At 33.4% G+C, this 14248-nt stretch overlaps 1 protein-coding gene across 1 annotated transcript in view; it reads left to right on the top strand.

Annotated features, from left to right (window-relative positions):
• MED13L (mediator complex subunit 13L) overlaps positions 1–14248 on the top strand; it is a 332646-nt gene that overhangs the window by 246133 nt on the left and 72265 nt on the right. The window contains exons 5-7 of the mRNA XM_053586925.1: positions 7585–7730; positions 10914–11108; positions 11504–11692. Of these exons, the coding sequence (XP_053442900.1) occupies positions 7585–7730; positions 10914–11108; positions 11504–11692 (530 nt within the window). The remainder of the gene's footprint in view (positions 1–7584; positions 7731–10913; positions 11109–11503; positions 11693–14248) is intronic.

Below are 14248 nucleotides of genomic sequence, written 5' to 3'. Positions count from 1 at the left end.
ACATAGTCTGAAGGTAATTTTATACTCTGTGTGTGTGTGTACAGATGTGCGTGTGTGTAAAGACAGTGTCTTGCTCTGTTTTCTGGGCTAGAGTGTAGTGTCATCATCATAGTTCACTGCAGCTTTAAGTTCCGGGGTTCAAGTGATCCTTCCACCTCAGTCTCATAAGTATCTGGGACTATCTGTGCATACCACCAAACCCAGCTAATTTTTCTGATTTTTTTCTTTTCTTTTTTTAAGAGATGGTGTCTACTCAGTATATTGCTGAGGCTGGTCTCAAACTTGTGGCAACAAGTGATCCTCCCACCTTAGCCTCCCAAAGTGCTAGGATTACAAGCACAAACCATGCTTGGCTCAATATGCAATATTTCTAGTAATTTACTAGAAACAGAATTTTGACTGACTCATCGCATGAAATTTTTCACTTTGCATTGTATCATGTCAGTGCTCAAAAAGTATTGGATCTTTCACTTAGGGTTGCTCAACCTGTGAGTGTATTTTTGTGAAGGTAAAGAGTTCATTGAGGCAAATTTTGTATTTGTATTGTCCATAATGTAATTGGTAACTTTTTCTTAGAAGGATGGTGATTCTTAGAACTATAATGATAATTTCGTAGTTGTAAGTACTGTCTCTCATTTTTTAAAAATTATATGCAATTAACTCTCCTGGACATTTTCATTGCCTTGTAATCAGATATAACTTATAATTTAAAGGGAAGATACATAAAATAGTAAAAGCTCCTCAGTGTCACACATAATAGTTTAATCAAGACTGTGATAATGCCACCCTTTTAAAAAAAAGGAGATAAAAGTTGAAGCCTGTCCAGTAATAGAAAGTTCAGTATACTAATGAGCAAAGAACATTAACACAGTTTTTGTGAGGGTTGCCAGAATAAACTGTATTTTTAAGGAAATGATAAAGTAATGTTAGCAGAATATTCCCCACTGAGGATCTATATAGTGAGGCAAATTACTTCTGGCAAGAGGTTTAGTTAATGACAACTTGAAAAATTTTCAGATGATAAGTTCATAACACAGAAAGCATTTAGATAAAATTATCTAAATGCATTTTGCATTGTGAATCTGTTATCAAAGAGTTTATTAATATTCATAATACATTTTGAAAGCACATGTAATAGTTGTATTCTGAAAACTCTATGTGTGAAGTAAGTTGAAGATTTAGAATATTTTAAGAGAATAGAATGATCTGGAGCACTAGTCCTTCTTCTTTTGTATTTTTTATAAGTCCCTTCCCAGTTACCCTAGTTACCACTCACACCAACCCCTTGTGTTTCTTAGGTAAACAGTCTTAAAAGGTGCCTTTTTTCTTTAACTGGAAATTACATATTGCCTCCTACTATGATAAATTTCTTCTCACTTTTAAAATATTCACAGTGCACATTAACCATTCTTATTTACCTCATGGTGGAACTTCCTAAAGAAAAGTTGTTTAATCTTTGGCTGTGACTAAAACTGCCTTCATCTTTTGGTGACTATTGAGTGCCGTGTGCCAGGTGCTGGGATACACAGGGCAGTGAGACAGACATTCTTCCTCTTCTCGAGGAAGACACAGTAGGATAGTGGAGGCCACCAAAATTAATAAATGCAAATTATGACAAGCCCTGTGAAGGAAACAAATTAGATAACGGAAGTATGGGGCATATGAACTGAAATATGTATAGTAGACCCTCTGTAAGTTGACCACTCAAGGGATTGTAATGAACTGGTCAACATACGGGAGTGGTCAACATAAACAACTAGGCTTACTATACTGCTATGTACATGTGGTACACGGTCAATCTATGAAAATTAGGTCAATTTAAGGAGGTTGTCAATGTAGGGAGGTGGTCAGCTGTAGAGGTTGTACTGTATTTTAGGTCCATGGAGCCTTTGAGCATTGTGGTTGGTGTATCAGGGAGATGAGTGCCGTGGGGGAAAAAACGGAAGGTAGCTGTGTGGGGAAACTGAGGTGGTGACATATAAGAAAAACTTGGAAGAAGTGAGGGAGAGAATCATGTTGATACCTAGGAGGAAGAGAGTTTCAGGCAGAGGGAACAGTAAATTCAAATTGTGATTCCTTTGTTTGAAGAATAGCAGGAAAGTTTACTGGGCTGGAATGAAGTGAGGAAAGGGGAGGAACAATAGGCAATTTGGTCAGACAGGTAATCCTGGGGGAGGATTGGGGGCTGTCTGGGTTTTTGACTTTACACTTTAATGGGGGACTATTGGAGGGTTGGTTTTTCAGTTTGCTGTTCTGTTCTATTAATCTCTTTGTCCTTAAGTTAACTACTACACAGTTACAATTACTTTGGTTTAATAATAAATGGGGATATTGGTAGGTTGTCTCTTACTTTTTTTCTTCAAAATTGCATTGGCTATTCTTGGCCCTTTGTTCTGTATAAATTTTAGGATCAGCTTGTCAAATATTTACTGGGATTTTAGTTTGCATCGAATTTATAGATTGATTTGGGGGAGAATTGCAGTCTTTATGATAATATATCTAGAATTTGATACATTTTTTAATGGATTTATGTTTTATTTTATATTCTTAAAGCACACTTTTCTGTACATTTCTCCATAGAAACCCAAAACATCTTTTATTGGTTTATTTTCTAGATACCTTGGAGTTTTTATTGCTGTTGCTAATGGGATAAATTTTTCCATTATATTTTCTACACAGTGTGTAAGAACACATCCGTTGTTGATCATGTGCCTACCAACCTCATGAACGTTCCTGTTTTGTTAGTTATATTATTTGCAAATAAAGATGGTATTACCTCTTCCTTTTCAATTTTTATACCACTTTTTTCTTTTCTTGTCTTACTGCATTGACTTGGGTATCTAAGATAGTGTTATATACCCTTATCCTGCTTCATTTTTTGAAAGCAGATCCTTCTAAATTTTAGTATTAAGCTTTATCTGTTAAATTAATTCCTTTGAACTCTGTTTCCTTTCGAGTTTTAAAATTCATTATTACTGGAATTTTTTTGAAGTTTAATATATGCTTGTTCTCTGTGAATTGAGTTAGATCCTTCCATTTTTCTCCTTTGTTAATATTTTGTATTACATTCTTAGATTTACTGATGTTAATCTATCACATTCCTTGCTGAAATAATTTGAATAATAGAGACTGAAAGTTTAGTAAAACCTTCTAAGATAGTGTTGATATGAATGGTTGGGTGAATTTTTTAGTTCTTATTTACAGAATGTTTTCTACTTTGATTTTTATGGAAAAGTATCATGTTTCAGATTGACATAAAGTTGCAATAAATATAGCTGTTTCATCATTAAAAGCTTCTTCGCTTTATTTGTTATTCCCTGTATGGTTTATTGGTGCCCTTCCCTACTTGCAGGGACATCTCCCTTCCTCAAATCAGTCTTAACTAGTATTTTGTTGTCTTTTAACCTGCTCAAAAAACAAGTTTTATTTTGTTAGTCCTTTCTATTCCTTTTATTCTATGTTCTCTTTTCATCCTTCTGTTTTGTTGTATTTAGTCTTTGTTTTTTTTTCCAGTTTTATTTATTATCTAATTTCTAGGCATATAAGTATATAAATTACCCTTTAAGTACTGTTTCTCTTAAATTTTGACATGCATTACTTTTGTGGTCACTCAAGTTGAAATATTTTGTGATTGACATTACTATTTTTTTCTATAGTCCATGATTTGTTTGTATGTATTCAAGTTTTCAAACAGATGATTTTATTTTTACCTTTAAAAAAAACCTGATTTCTAACTAAATTGCACTGTTGTTAATGAATTTGTAGTCTGTATATCATCAGTTCCTAAGACTTGCCTGTGTGTCCTTTTTACTGTTTGCTATGTGTTCTTAGAAAGAGAGTAGGTTATCTGTTTATGAAAAGCCAACTTATATACTGTAACTTATATATTTTTGTCAATTCTGCTTTTTGTATTCTTAATAATTCCCTAATTCTGTTAAATAATGAGACAGGTATATCAAAATATTTATTAATTTTAGATTTATCAGTTTCTTATTGTATTCTAATTTATATATATTTATATTCATATTCTGTACTGTATGCCACGTGACTATGGACACACATGCTCATGCCTGTTTAAATTTCTCGTTGAATTCCTCTATGTTGTTAAGGAATAAGGAACTTAAGTTTAAAATGTTTTAATAAGTATTATTATTGTTATTTCTATACCAGTTTTATTTTTGTTTGAATTCATGTGGCATATGAATTTCTACCTTTTATTTTCATTGTTTTGGTAAGACTTTGCATGTGTTTGGTGAGCAGTGTGTGGGTGGATTTATTTTAATTTTTCAGCTACTCTGATAATCTTTGCCTTTTCACTGTTTTTTTTTTCATACTCTGCCTATCTTTTCACCTTCATCTTTCACTGGTCTTCCTTATTCTCACAAAGATGCAGCAACATTGCCTTCTAAATATGTCCTTTAAAAGGGCAAATTCCCTTTAATTCCATACTTTTGCAAATGTAATTTTATCTCCTTTGGAATTATTTGTTGCCACTTTCATCTTTCATGATTCAAACTTCAGTTTAGATGCTTTGCTCCCCTCCACCCTCTTTCCTTTTCATCCCCCTCTTTTTTAATTTTTAATGCTGCTCCCTTTTCAGAGTTTTTCTTTGACTAATTCCTTTCTAAAATAGACCCTCCTCCGATTATTTTCTTAGTACTTTCTTTTTTTTTTACTTTATTTCTTTAATGAAACTAAAGTTATTTTATCTACATAAGAATTATTTAGTGATATTCATATTGATATTACTGTTATTTTAACCATTTATGTGCTGATGGCTTGACATTAGCCGTTAGAGAGAGACAGAAGGGAGGGTATCATGGTAAAGAAGTATTTCAAGGGTGGTTTACCTGAGGAAAATAATGGAGGAAATAAAGATTATTCATGAGTGGATGAGGTAAGTAAGGGTAAGATACTTCTGTGGGAGTATCTTTCCAGAGAAAAAGGAATATCAAGGACTCTAGGAAAGGGTGAGATAAGTTTGACTGTAGAGGTGTTTTTATGTAAAGAATTACCTAAATCACATCTAATTTACGAAGAAAAGAGTGGAGAATTGACATAGTTGAGAAGGCCTGGAATACTTGTCAAGTGGAGTGCCCTAAGAGAAGAGGGGTGAGGCTCCAGTTTTAGTCTGAGTGAACTTGCAGTGGTTTTTGTTCTGTGTATTGTGTATTCATATGATAGTAACTTCTGACCTATAGCAGTAGGGGAGATAGTAGAAGTAACATTTGGACCGGTTTGTGTTATGTAGTTATGGTTTCATGTTGTTGTATATGGGATCTAAGGCAGAAACAACTGATCTAGTCTCCTTAATTAGAGCCTCTAGGCTGCCCAGCAATCTATGCTAGTGCTTGCTGGTACATGTTAGGAAACTGTTATCAGAGAGATAAGGTAACTTGGCCTCTGTTACATTTCTACCATAATTTAGTATTTTTCTTGTTGTTTTTTTTTTTTTTAGAGACAGAATTTTACTTTGTCGCCCTGGGTAGAGTGCTGTGGCGTTATAACTCACAGCAACCTCAAACTCCTGGGCTCAAGTGATCTCCTTGCCTCAGCATCCTGAGTACCTGGGATTATAGGCCGCTGCTAATACGCTTGGCTATTTTTAGAGATGGCATCTTGCTCTTACCTTGTTTTAATTGTTTCTTGAAAAATCATTTTGTTTTTAAAGTTATCAATATAAAAGAGGGGTCATTGATTCAGTTTTTACCCTTCTCATTTGTGTCTCAAATCTTTGAAATGAATAATATTTTGAAATTTTCATAATAAAGCTTTAGATTCAACTCACTTTTTTGGTCTTTTTCTTTTTTTCCAACTCACTTTTGTAAACCAAACTTTAAATTGCCTTTCTGTTCTTTTGTACATACACATCTTTTTGTTGTCTCAAGGGATGGCCTCTGACTTCTTTTTCAGACTCCTTCCCTTCATGTACTGCCATTCCTCTGATTGGATTTTCAATTTCCAAAAATTACATCTTGCTCTTGCCTATATCTGCTCTTTATTTCATATTCTCTTACATTTTCTTTTCTTTCTCTTGAAACCTGTTTTTCTTTTTTAAAAGTTTGATTTTATTTTAAATTGACCCATATTAAAGTAGGCATGACTAGGGGTGAGTCAGCTCAAATCTCTTATATGAAATTTACAGCTGAAAAATTATCCGATCCACAGTCAGTGAAACGATACTTTGGTCCTGTCATGTGCCAGGCGTAATGTATGTTAAGGTTAATGATTCCACTGTCATGTTCATAGATAAAGGACAGCATGTTTTTTTGACATGGTTTCATACCTGCATACATTTCAATTAATGTGCATTTGTCTTCTTTGTGAACTTGAAAATTTGAAGTATGATGCCAAGGGTTTTCTTCAAATTTTCAAAATATTCATAAAATTTTAGTCACTATCTTGCATTTACTCCTTCATGCTAAATACCCAAATACCAAGTTTCATCCTGCCAGTGAAACCTCACATTCTAGTAAAAAAAACACAAGATGTTAGGCTAACTCAACATACTTGTTAAAAAAAGAATATCTATGCTTCACTATGTAATAGAGGAACATTTTTATTTTTTTTCCCCTATAATAATATAATTTTGTATTTGAAGCCAAAATTAATTTTTTGGGTAGTACTCAAAATGCACTTTATAATATTTTTAGAGAAGTTTTGAAAAGAAGCAGCATTTTAGAGATGATTTTTTAATTGGTGGTTGCCTGGCCTTGTTTAGTATAAATGTTTTGGGTTCATCAGGCAAATGTTCTTTTGAGCTGTTTTGAGAAATGTATTATGGCTAGCTTACGGCCAAATTAGCAGCGTGGAAAGAATTTACCACTGTGGTAATGTTGAAATTATTTTTCTCCACAATACTTCATTTTTATTAATTTTTAGCTAGTTATATGTAAAATGGAAAGGTAGAATCTTTCAAAAAAATGTTTTGATCAAAAGTAAGTTATAAAAGTTAAATATAATAGATTACCAGTCCATTTGGGGATTTTTATTACATTAACTGTTGGGAATATATATACAAAAAAGTACTTCATTATTATTTTTTAGATAAAGAACTTTAACCATTTTGTATTGTTGTAAACTTATAAATTGGATGGCATATTACACTAAACATAAGCAAAACTACTTTGTCTTTGTTCTAGAATCAGTTACAAGCCAATTCACAATCCATTCAGGAGTTGTCTTTTGAGCTTGTTCATAAGCTACTTATTCTGTTTTCTCATTTATTTGACATAATACATTTTTGAGTACTTGCCATGAGAAGGTAGGAAAATGTTAGAATTCTCTTTCTGTTCTTAGGTGTTTATACTTGGCATAGGATATAGATGTTATGCAAATAAAACTGGAAGCTTTCTACACAATAACTTTTCAGAAGTTCAGAATATAACATTATCTGTTTTTCAGATTTATCTGCCAGCTTTAATTTACATTTTGAATAATGATCTAGAAATTTATGTTTTGTTCACTGAGGTCAATCTCAGTGGATGGTTGATAAAGCAGAGCTGTATCTCATCTGTAGTTCCAATTTCTAGCACCTGTTTCTAACCAAATGTAAAATTGAATTTCTCCTTCTTTCTTTTTTAGTGAGCATTTGTCCTGTGCTTTCACATTCTTTCTTCATGGAGAAAGTAATGTATGTACAAGTGTGGAGATTGCCCAACACCAGCCAATTTATTTGATTAATGAGGAGCATATACACATGGCTCAGTCTTCACCGGCACCATTTCAAGGTAAGTAAGTAGTATATTCCTGCTCTCCATCCATTCACAACCATCACTGAGAGGATATTTACCTTGCCCAGTAATGTTTTGCAGCATGAGACCTTATATTAAATGGCCTTAAAAAAAAAAAAAAAAAGGTGGCGTCTCCTCACTGTTGCCTGGGCCAGAGTGCATGCAGTGGTGTAATCATAGCTCATTGCAACCTCAAACTCCTGGGCTCTTGTGATCTTCCTGTCTCAATCTGCCAAGTACCTGGGGCTACAGGCGTACATCACCATGCCCAGGTAATTTTTCCATTTTGTCTCTCTGTGTTGCCCAGGCTGGTCTCAGACTCCTGGCTTCAAGCATTCCTCTACCTTGGCCTGCCAAAGTGCAGGGATTACAGGTGTGAGCCATTGCCCCCTTAAATGGACATTTTAAAGCTAACCATAAGGGTCAATTTTTGAAGAAGAAAGGAAAGGCTGCCTCCTCACCATGAAGTAGTTCATAGGCTTGTTAGTTTTTGCTAAAGCTTTGTAATGTATATGGCATGGTCTTATGTGTAGTTGTATTGAAGAACAAAATACAGAGAATTTCTTTCAGAATGAAAGATTTGTAAGTGTTTGAAAAATATAATCCAGTGAATAATTGCCAAATATTATAAATTAAAGGTTTTTGTTATGTTTGTTAATAAGGCTTCAAAAAGGTGATGGCTTACAGAACGTTATTATACAGTTACTATTTTGAATTTCAACGAAAATCTTAAAATTAAATTTCTAGAATTTTATAGTGCCTAGTTTCTTCAGTGATATTAGTATCTTTATTATTTTTTTACCCAGTTTTTTTTTTTTTGTGTGTGTGTGTTTTGGCCAGGGCTGGGTTTGAACCCACCACCTCCAGCATACGGGACTGGCGCCCTGCTCCTTGAGCCACAGGCGCCACCCCCTTTATTATTTTTTTAAATACAGAGTGAATTGACAGTAGGTATTTAATTGTGGTTTAACTTAGTACCTCCATGTTTTCATTATCAGTTCTACCACTAGATATTACCAGAATAACTTCATGTTCTTTTAATCTCAGCATTCTAAATCTTTTGCCTTAAGAATTCAGAATTTTCTGTGAATAACAGTTCTCTTTCTGTTCTTAGGTGTTTATAGTTGGCATAGGATACAGATGTTATGCAAATAAAACTGGAAGCTTTCTACACAATAACTTTTCAGAAGTTCAGAATATAACATTATCTGTTTTTCAGACTTATCTGCCAGTGAATATTATTTTTGAAAACACTAATTTTAACAACCTGGACTAAAATATTTTACTCATATAACAGCTTGTTATATGAGTAGTTAGCTTCCATTTTATTTATGATTGTTTTTGGTTTTCTACAAACTATTCTGATTTAATTTGATGAAAGCATCTGTTTCTTGCCCTGAAGATAATTAAGCTTTCTTTTTCCTTTCTGAGGTTAAAAAAAAAAAAGAAGATTGAATCATCATTTTACTGTGTCCTACTTACTACCTTGAAGTTCCTTCACCTACCCCCAACCCCCTTCCTTGCAATACATTTTAAGCTATGCACTGTAAATTTGGGTATTTTATGTATGAGTTACTATGAAATCCAAAACAACTTAATTCTCACACAGCACACTTATGAGTTGTACAGATTATATGTACTGTAGATTGTAAGAATTATGTAAATACTGTTTCCTTGAGTGTTAAAGCACTAAGGACTATTTGATTTTATCCTGGATTTTATCACTCAAAGTAAAAACATTTATTTGTGGGTAACAATAAAAGGAATCACTAGTCACGAGGGAAGAGAACTAACTTTCTAACCTTAAAATTTGAGAAAGATAATACTAAGAATACCAGGTCCTTATAGACCACTTATTTTAAATCTTATTGATTTGCCACTAATACCTCAAGTCATAGAAGACTTTTGTGGGACATTATTCAGCTTATTTTTGTGATAAGTTTGGAGGAGGTAGCTACTTACGGCAAGTGCTGGCCTATAGGAAATTATCGTGCATATAATTATCCAAATTAATGTGGGAATTTCCTAGAAGTATTAATGCAAAAAAAATTTATGTTTGATTTATTATATTGGTAGAATATATTTTTATCCCATTTGACCATTGAAGAATAGCAGAAAGACTCCAAGGAATATGTGCTGTCTGTGCTCTCTCTGTATCTTGATTGATGTGACATATCATCTAGCTTTAGCTGTTTAAAAAAAATCAAAAGGACATCCATTTAATGACTTAATGACTATGCTGAGTTGTTTTTTTTTTTTTTTTTTAATTAAGGTTGAGGAAAGTGGTCTTTACCCCCATAATGGTATTATTTGGAACGTTGAAATACCTGAAGGCTAAGAACTAGTTGGGTTCTAAGTATTACATTACCTATATTTTTGTGTCTTACTCAGTGAAAACGATATCAAGGTCAAATACTGAAAGAAGATAAGAAGACATTGAGACCTTTACTTTGAGTTAAATACCATTTTACTTAGTGTTGTTTCATTATCAGACCTTGAAAATAATTATAACTGAGATTAAAACTAAGCATTATGCATCAAGCTTTTTTTTTTTATGCTTCAAGGTTTGTACATTAAGACTTTTCTGCTATTGGATATTTTATTTATATATTACTCTTTGATTACCACAGATATTCAGGTATCTCAGGAACCATAAGAAGAGGTTGTTTTTTTTTAACCTTTTGTGTTGGTAGAGTCTTGCTGTATGCCAAGTATGGTCTTGAACTCCTAGTCTAAAGCAATCCTTCTGCCTTGGCCTCTCAAAATGCTGGGATTATAAGCATGAGCCAACAAGCTAGGCCAGGAATCTTCAAGTTCTAAGCAGCTTCTGGGGTGTATGTAATGAATAGTTTTCTTCTGTTATGTTTACATTGTGCAATAATTATTAAACAGGATGCTTTAATGTATGGATAGATTATGTATTGTGTGTTGATATAATTGTCTGACTGTGTAATATTATCCCTATTTGATTTCCTTCAAGAATTGATGTGACTTGAGAGGCATATAAATACTCTAATAAAAAAACTTTTAAAATCAGACTTTAAAAGGAGGTAAGAAATAAAGAACAATATACATTAAGTGATGCTATGTTTTAATGTAAAATCACCATATCTATAGTGCTGCAATTAAGTAGGAATTATTTCTCTAATGTGTAGCATATGCTTTTCCTCCTCTCTGTAGTACTGGTAAGTCCTTATGGCTTAAATGGCACGCTAACAGGCCAGGCATACAAGATGTCAGATCCAGCCACTCGTAAGTTGATTGAGGAATGGCAGTATTTTTATCCGATGGTGCTAAAAAAGAAAGAAGAATTGAAAGAGGAAGAGGAGTTGGGATATGATGATGATTTCCCTGTAGCAGTTGAAGTAATTGTTGGTAAGAGAAAGTATTTTGCCTGAAGAGCTTTTATTTTATCTTCTTCAGCTTACCTAGTTAAAAAAATATAATCATGCAGATTCATCAGAAATGATCTCCATAATTTTTTACATCTTTTTAAAAATTCTGTTCACACAGTGGTATGATACTGAGTAGTTATCTTGCCTAAAGCACCAGTGGTCCTAGTGTTCCAAATGCTGTTATCATCAAGTTAGAACACATGTTTAAATAACTGTTAATTTATGAAAGAATGAAATGTATAATTTTTGGCAGTATTTCACAATCATGTCATTTTCACCTTTGATCTTTAACTTGGATCACTAGAATAATAAAGTTGGAAGCCTTCTATGATCTCTCCCTCAGGCCTGTTCTCCCATTGCTCTCTTTCCTTACAGGTGGTGTTCGGATGGTTTACCCTTCAGCATTTGTTTTGATCTCTCAGAATGACATCCCAGTTCCTCAAAGTGTTGCCAGTGCTGGAGGCCACATTACAGTTGGTCAGCAGGGGCTTGGTAGTGTGAAGGACCCCAGCAACTGTGGGATGCCTCTGACCCCTCCCACCTCTCCAGAACAGGCAGTCATAGGTGAGTATGATCCTGGAATGTCCAGGGTGGAAGACATCCCCCAAAATCATATAGTCCCTATGCCATGGAACAGGTTAAGAAAACATTTGAGAAATTCCTGGTAGAAGAGATGGAGGTATTAGAATAACTTGGGAATTTTATTAAATAGAGAATGAAAACTTTAAAGAAAAAGAATTTTTGTAATTCAACATTTTAATTGTGCCCATATTGGTCTTTCTTCTAATTGAATAATTCAGTTGTTTTTCTTAAGTTCTTTCCCCACATTTGCCCCTTCACATATGAGGCAGTAGACAAAATGTAGGTTGCTTTTCCCAAAATTTTAAACAAACAGAGAATAATAAATCAGAGAATGATTAAAACCTTTGCCCAAATGGCCATTGCCAGCTAGGGATGAGTCTTGGATAACTTTTCCTGTATTATATTATAAAATTAGACTAGCACCTGGTCTGAATAAATACTTTGTCCTGTCAGTAATTTGTCTGTACTAACATGAAAAAATTTTGATAGTTTGAATAGTCTTTCTTCATGGAAAAATTCAGCAATTGTTTAAATTGGGAGCATTTTCGCCTTCTTTGTTGAGTAGTATGTTTCCCATATTGACTATTTTGTTGTTGTAGTTGACCTCATTTTAATTGGAAATCTGGCCAATAAAGAGTGGATACTTACCATACTTGAGTTGAAATGAAATTATTTATAGGCATTTAATGTGGGCCAGGTTGGCAGTAAATTAGAGTAAATAAAGTCTTAAATGTTTAACTTTGAAAACTAACTATCAAGCATGATACGTACTTACATGGTAATTTTCATGCAGATTATTTAAGATGGTATTTTGAAGTTTTTAGCATGGTGCTTGGCCCACATTGGGCATTCAGTAAAATGTTCATGGTTAAGGAACATACATACTGGGGAAAATCATAAACTTTGTGGTTGAACACACCTAATGACCTTGCTAAATTCTCATACTTTTTCTGAATCTAACTTTCCTTTCCTGTTAAATATATACTATAGAGTTGTCATACATGTACATATTATTAGGCAATATACTTGAAATATATTGTATATAATAATATATATACAATATATTATTAGCAATATACATGCTTTGTAAGTATACAAATGCAAGTAATACTCAAAACTCCAATTTGAGTGAACATTATTGTTAGCTGGAGGGAATTACTCAAGATAGTGTTTGGGAGACATAGAAATGGACAACACAGTCTTTGTTTTTAAGAGCCATTTAGTGCTAAGATGGTGAAAAATACGTATCTATCTCTGATACAGTAATATCTATCCTGTTAAAGGATATGTCATCAACCAATAAAAAGTACTTTTGTAGTCTATTATAATAATTATCATAGAGAAAACAGATATGTCATTGTTAAGACTAGAATTATCAGGATTTTGAAAAGTTTTAATTTCATATCACATTTTGGATTCTTAACAATTTTTAACAATTTCACCACATTCGTAAGTTAACAGTTTTTGTTTATCTTTTTTTTGTTTTTCTTAGTAGTTAGTGAAATTTCTGTTCAACTTAAAATTGAAGGCCCGCTGGCTACATGATTTCTCAGCCTCTGATTAGTTTAGAACTCTAAATTTCATAATAGGAAAACAAGAGATTTTGTTTATTGTGGGTTTCAATGTGGACTTCTTAATTATAGCATAGGTCTTAGATGTATGGTATTGTCCTAGGCCTTGGTTAAATAAATTCCCTGATGCTGCCTCATTTCCTAAAACAAACTAAGTACAAGCTGCTGTATTCTTAGAGTAAAACCAACTTGCCCAAATTTTCACATCATAGGATGTTAGATTACAGATTAGAACTCTTATTACTGCATCAGAAGAGAATCCTGGTCAGATTTGAGACTCTGTAGCTGTCTGATGTTGACCGTTGCTGTTTTACTAGATATTGGACAAACTGCCTCCTAAAAATGGCCAAGCTTCTCTAAGATGAGCAGGAGGCCTGGGAGGATTGATGGTTTTAGTTGAAATCACTCATGCCTTATCTAGCTAGGTACATCCACTTGCTCTTCTGTTTGATATATAGGTATAATTGGAGGTAACCACATTTAACATGCATTTAATAGCTTGGAGTAATAAGCCTTATTTAATTCCATGTAAGATATTACCCACATTGTAGACCAGTCATTAAGTGCTTCTGAAAAGCACCAACCTAATTTAAATCAAAAAAGTCCTTGTAGTTTGTTTTTTCCTATCCTTCCTTTTGTGCTTATAAATTATTTCCTTATACCATGGGCATATGATCTCTTTGGCCCTAATGTAGCTTGTTTGGGGGAGAAGACTATGTTACCTACTTCTGCTTGTTTCTTTAGTTTGCTTAGTTCTATAATAGGCGTTTGAAAACCTTTTGTAAAATGGAAATGAATTCATTTGTACCGTGAACCAAGTTAGGGAACTTTGAAAATAAAAGGTAGCAATGAAAGACAAATTTCTTATCTCCTTTCAGTTATTTGATTTGTAAAATTATAGTACTTTTCTGAGAGACAAGAAAGCTTTAGTTCCTTAGAATGTAAGCATTTGGCTTTCTTTTTTTGA

Source organism: Nycticebus coucang, chromosome 4 (genome assembly GCF_027406575.1).
Source record: "Nycticebus coucang isolate mNycCou1 chromosome 4, mNycCou1.pri, whole genome shotgun sequence".
Taxonomy (NCBI): domain Eukaryota; kingdom Metazoa; phylum Chordata; class Mammalia; order Primates; family Lorisidae; genus Nycticebus; species Nycticebus coucang.
Note: the sequence above shows the minus strand (reverse complement) of the source record. Positions and strands in the feature narration are given on the sequence as shown.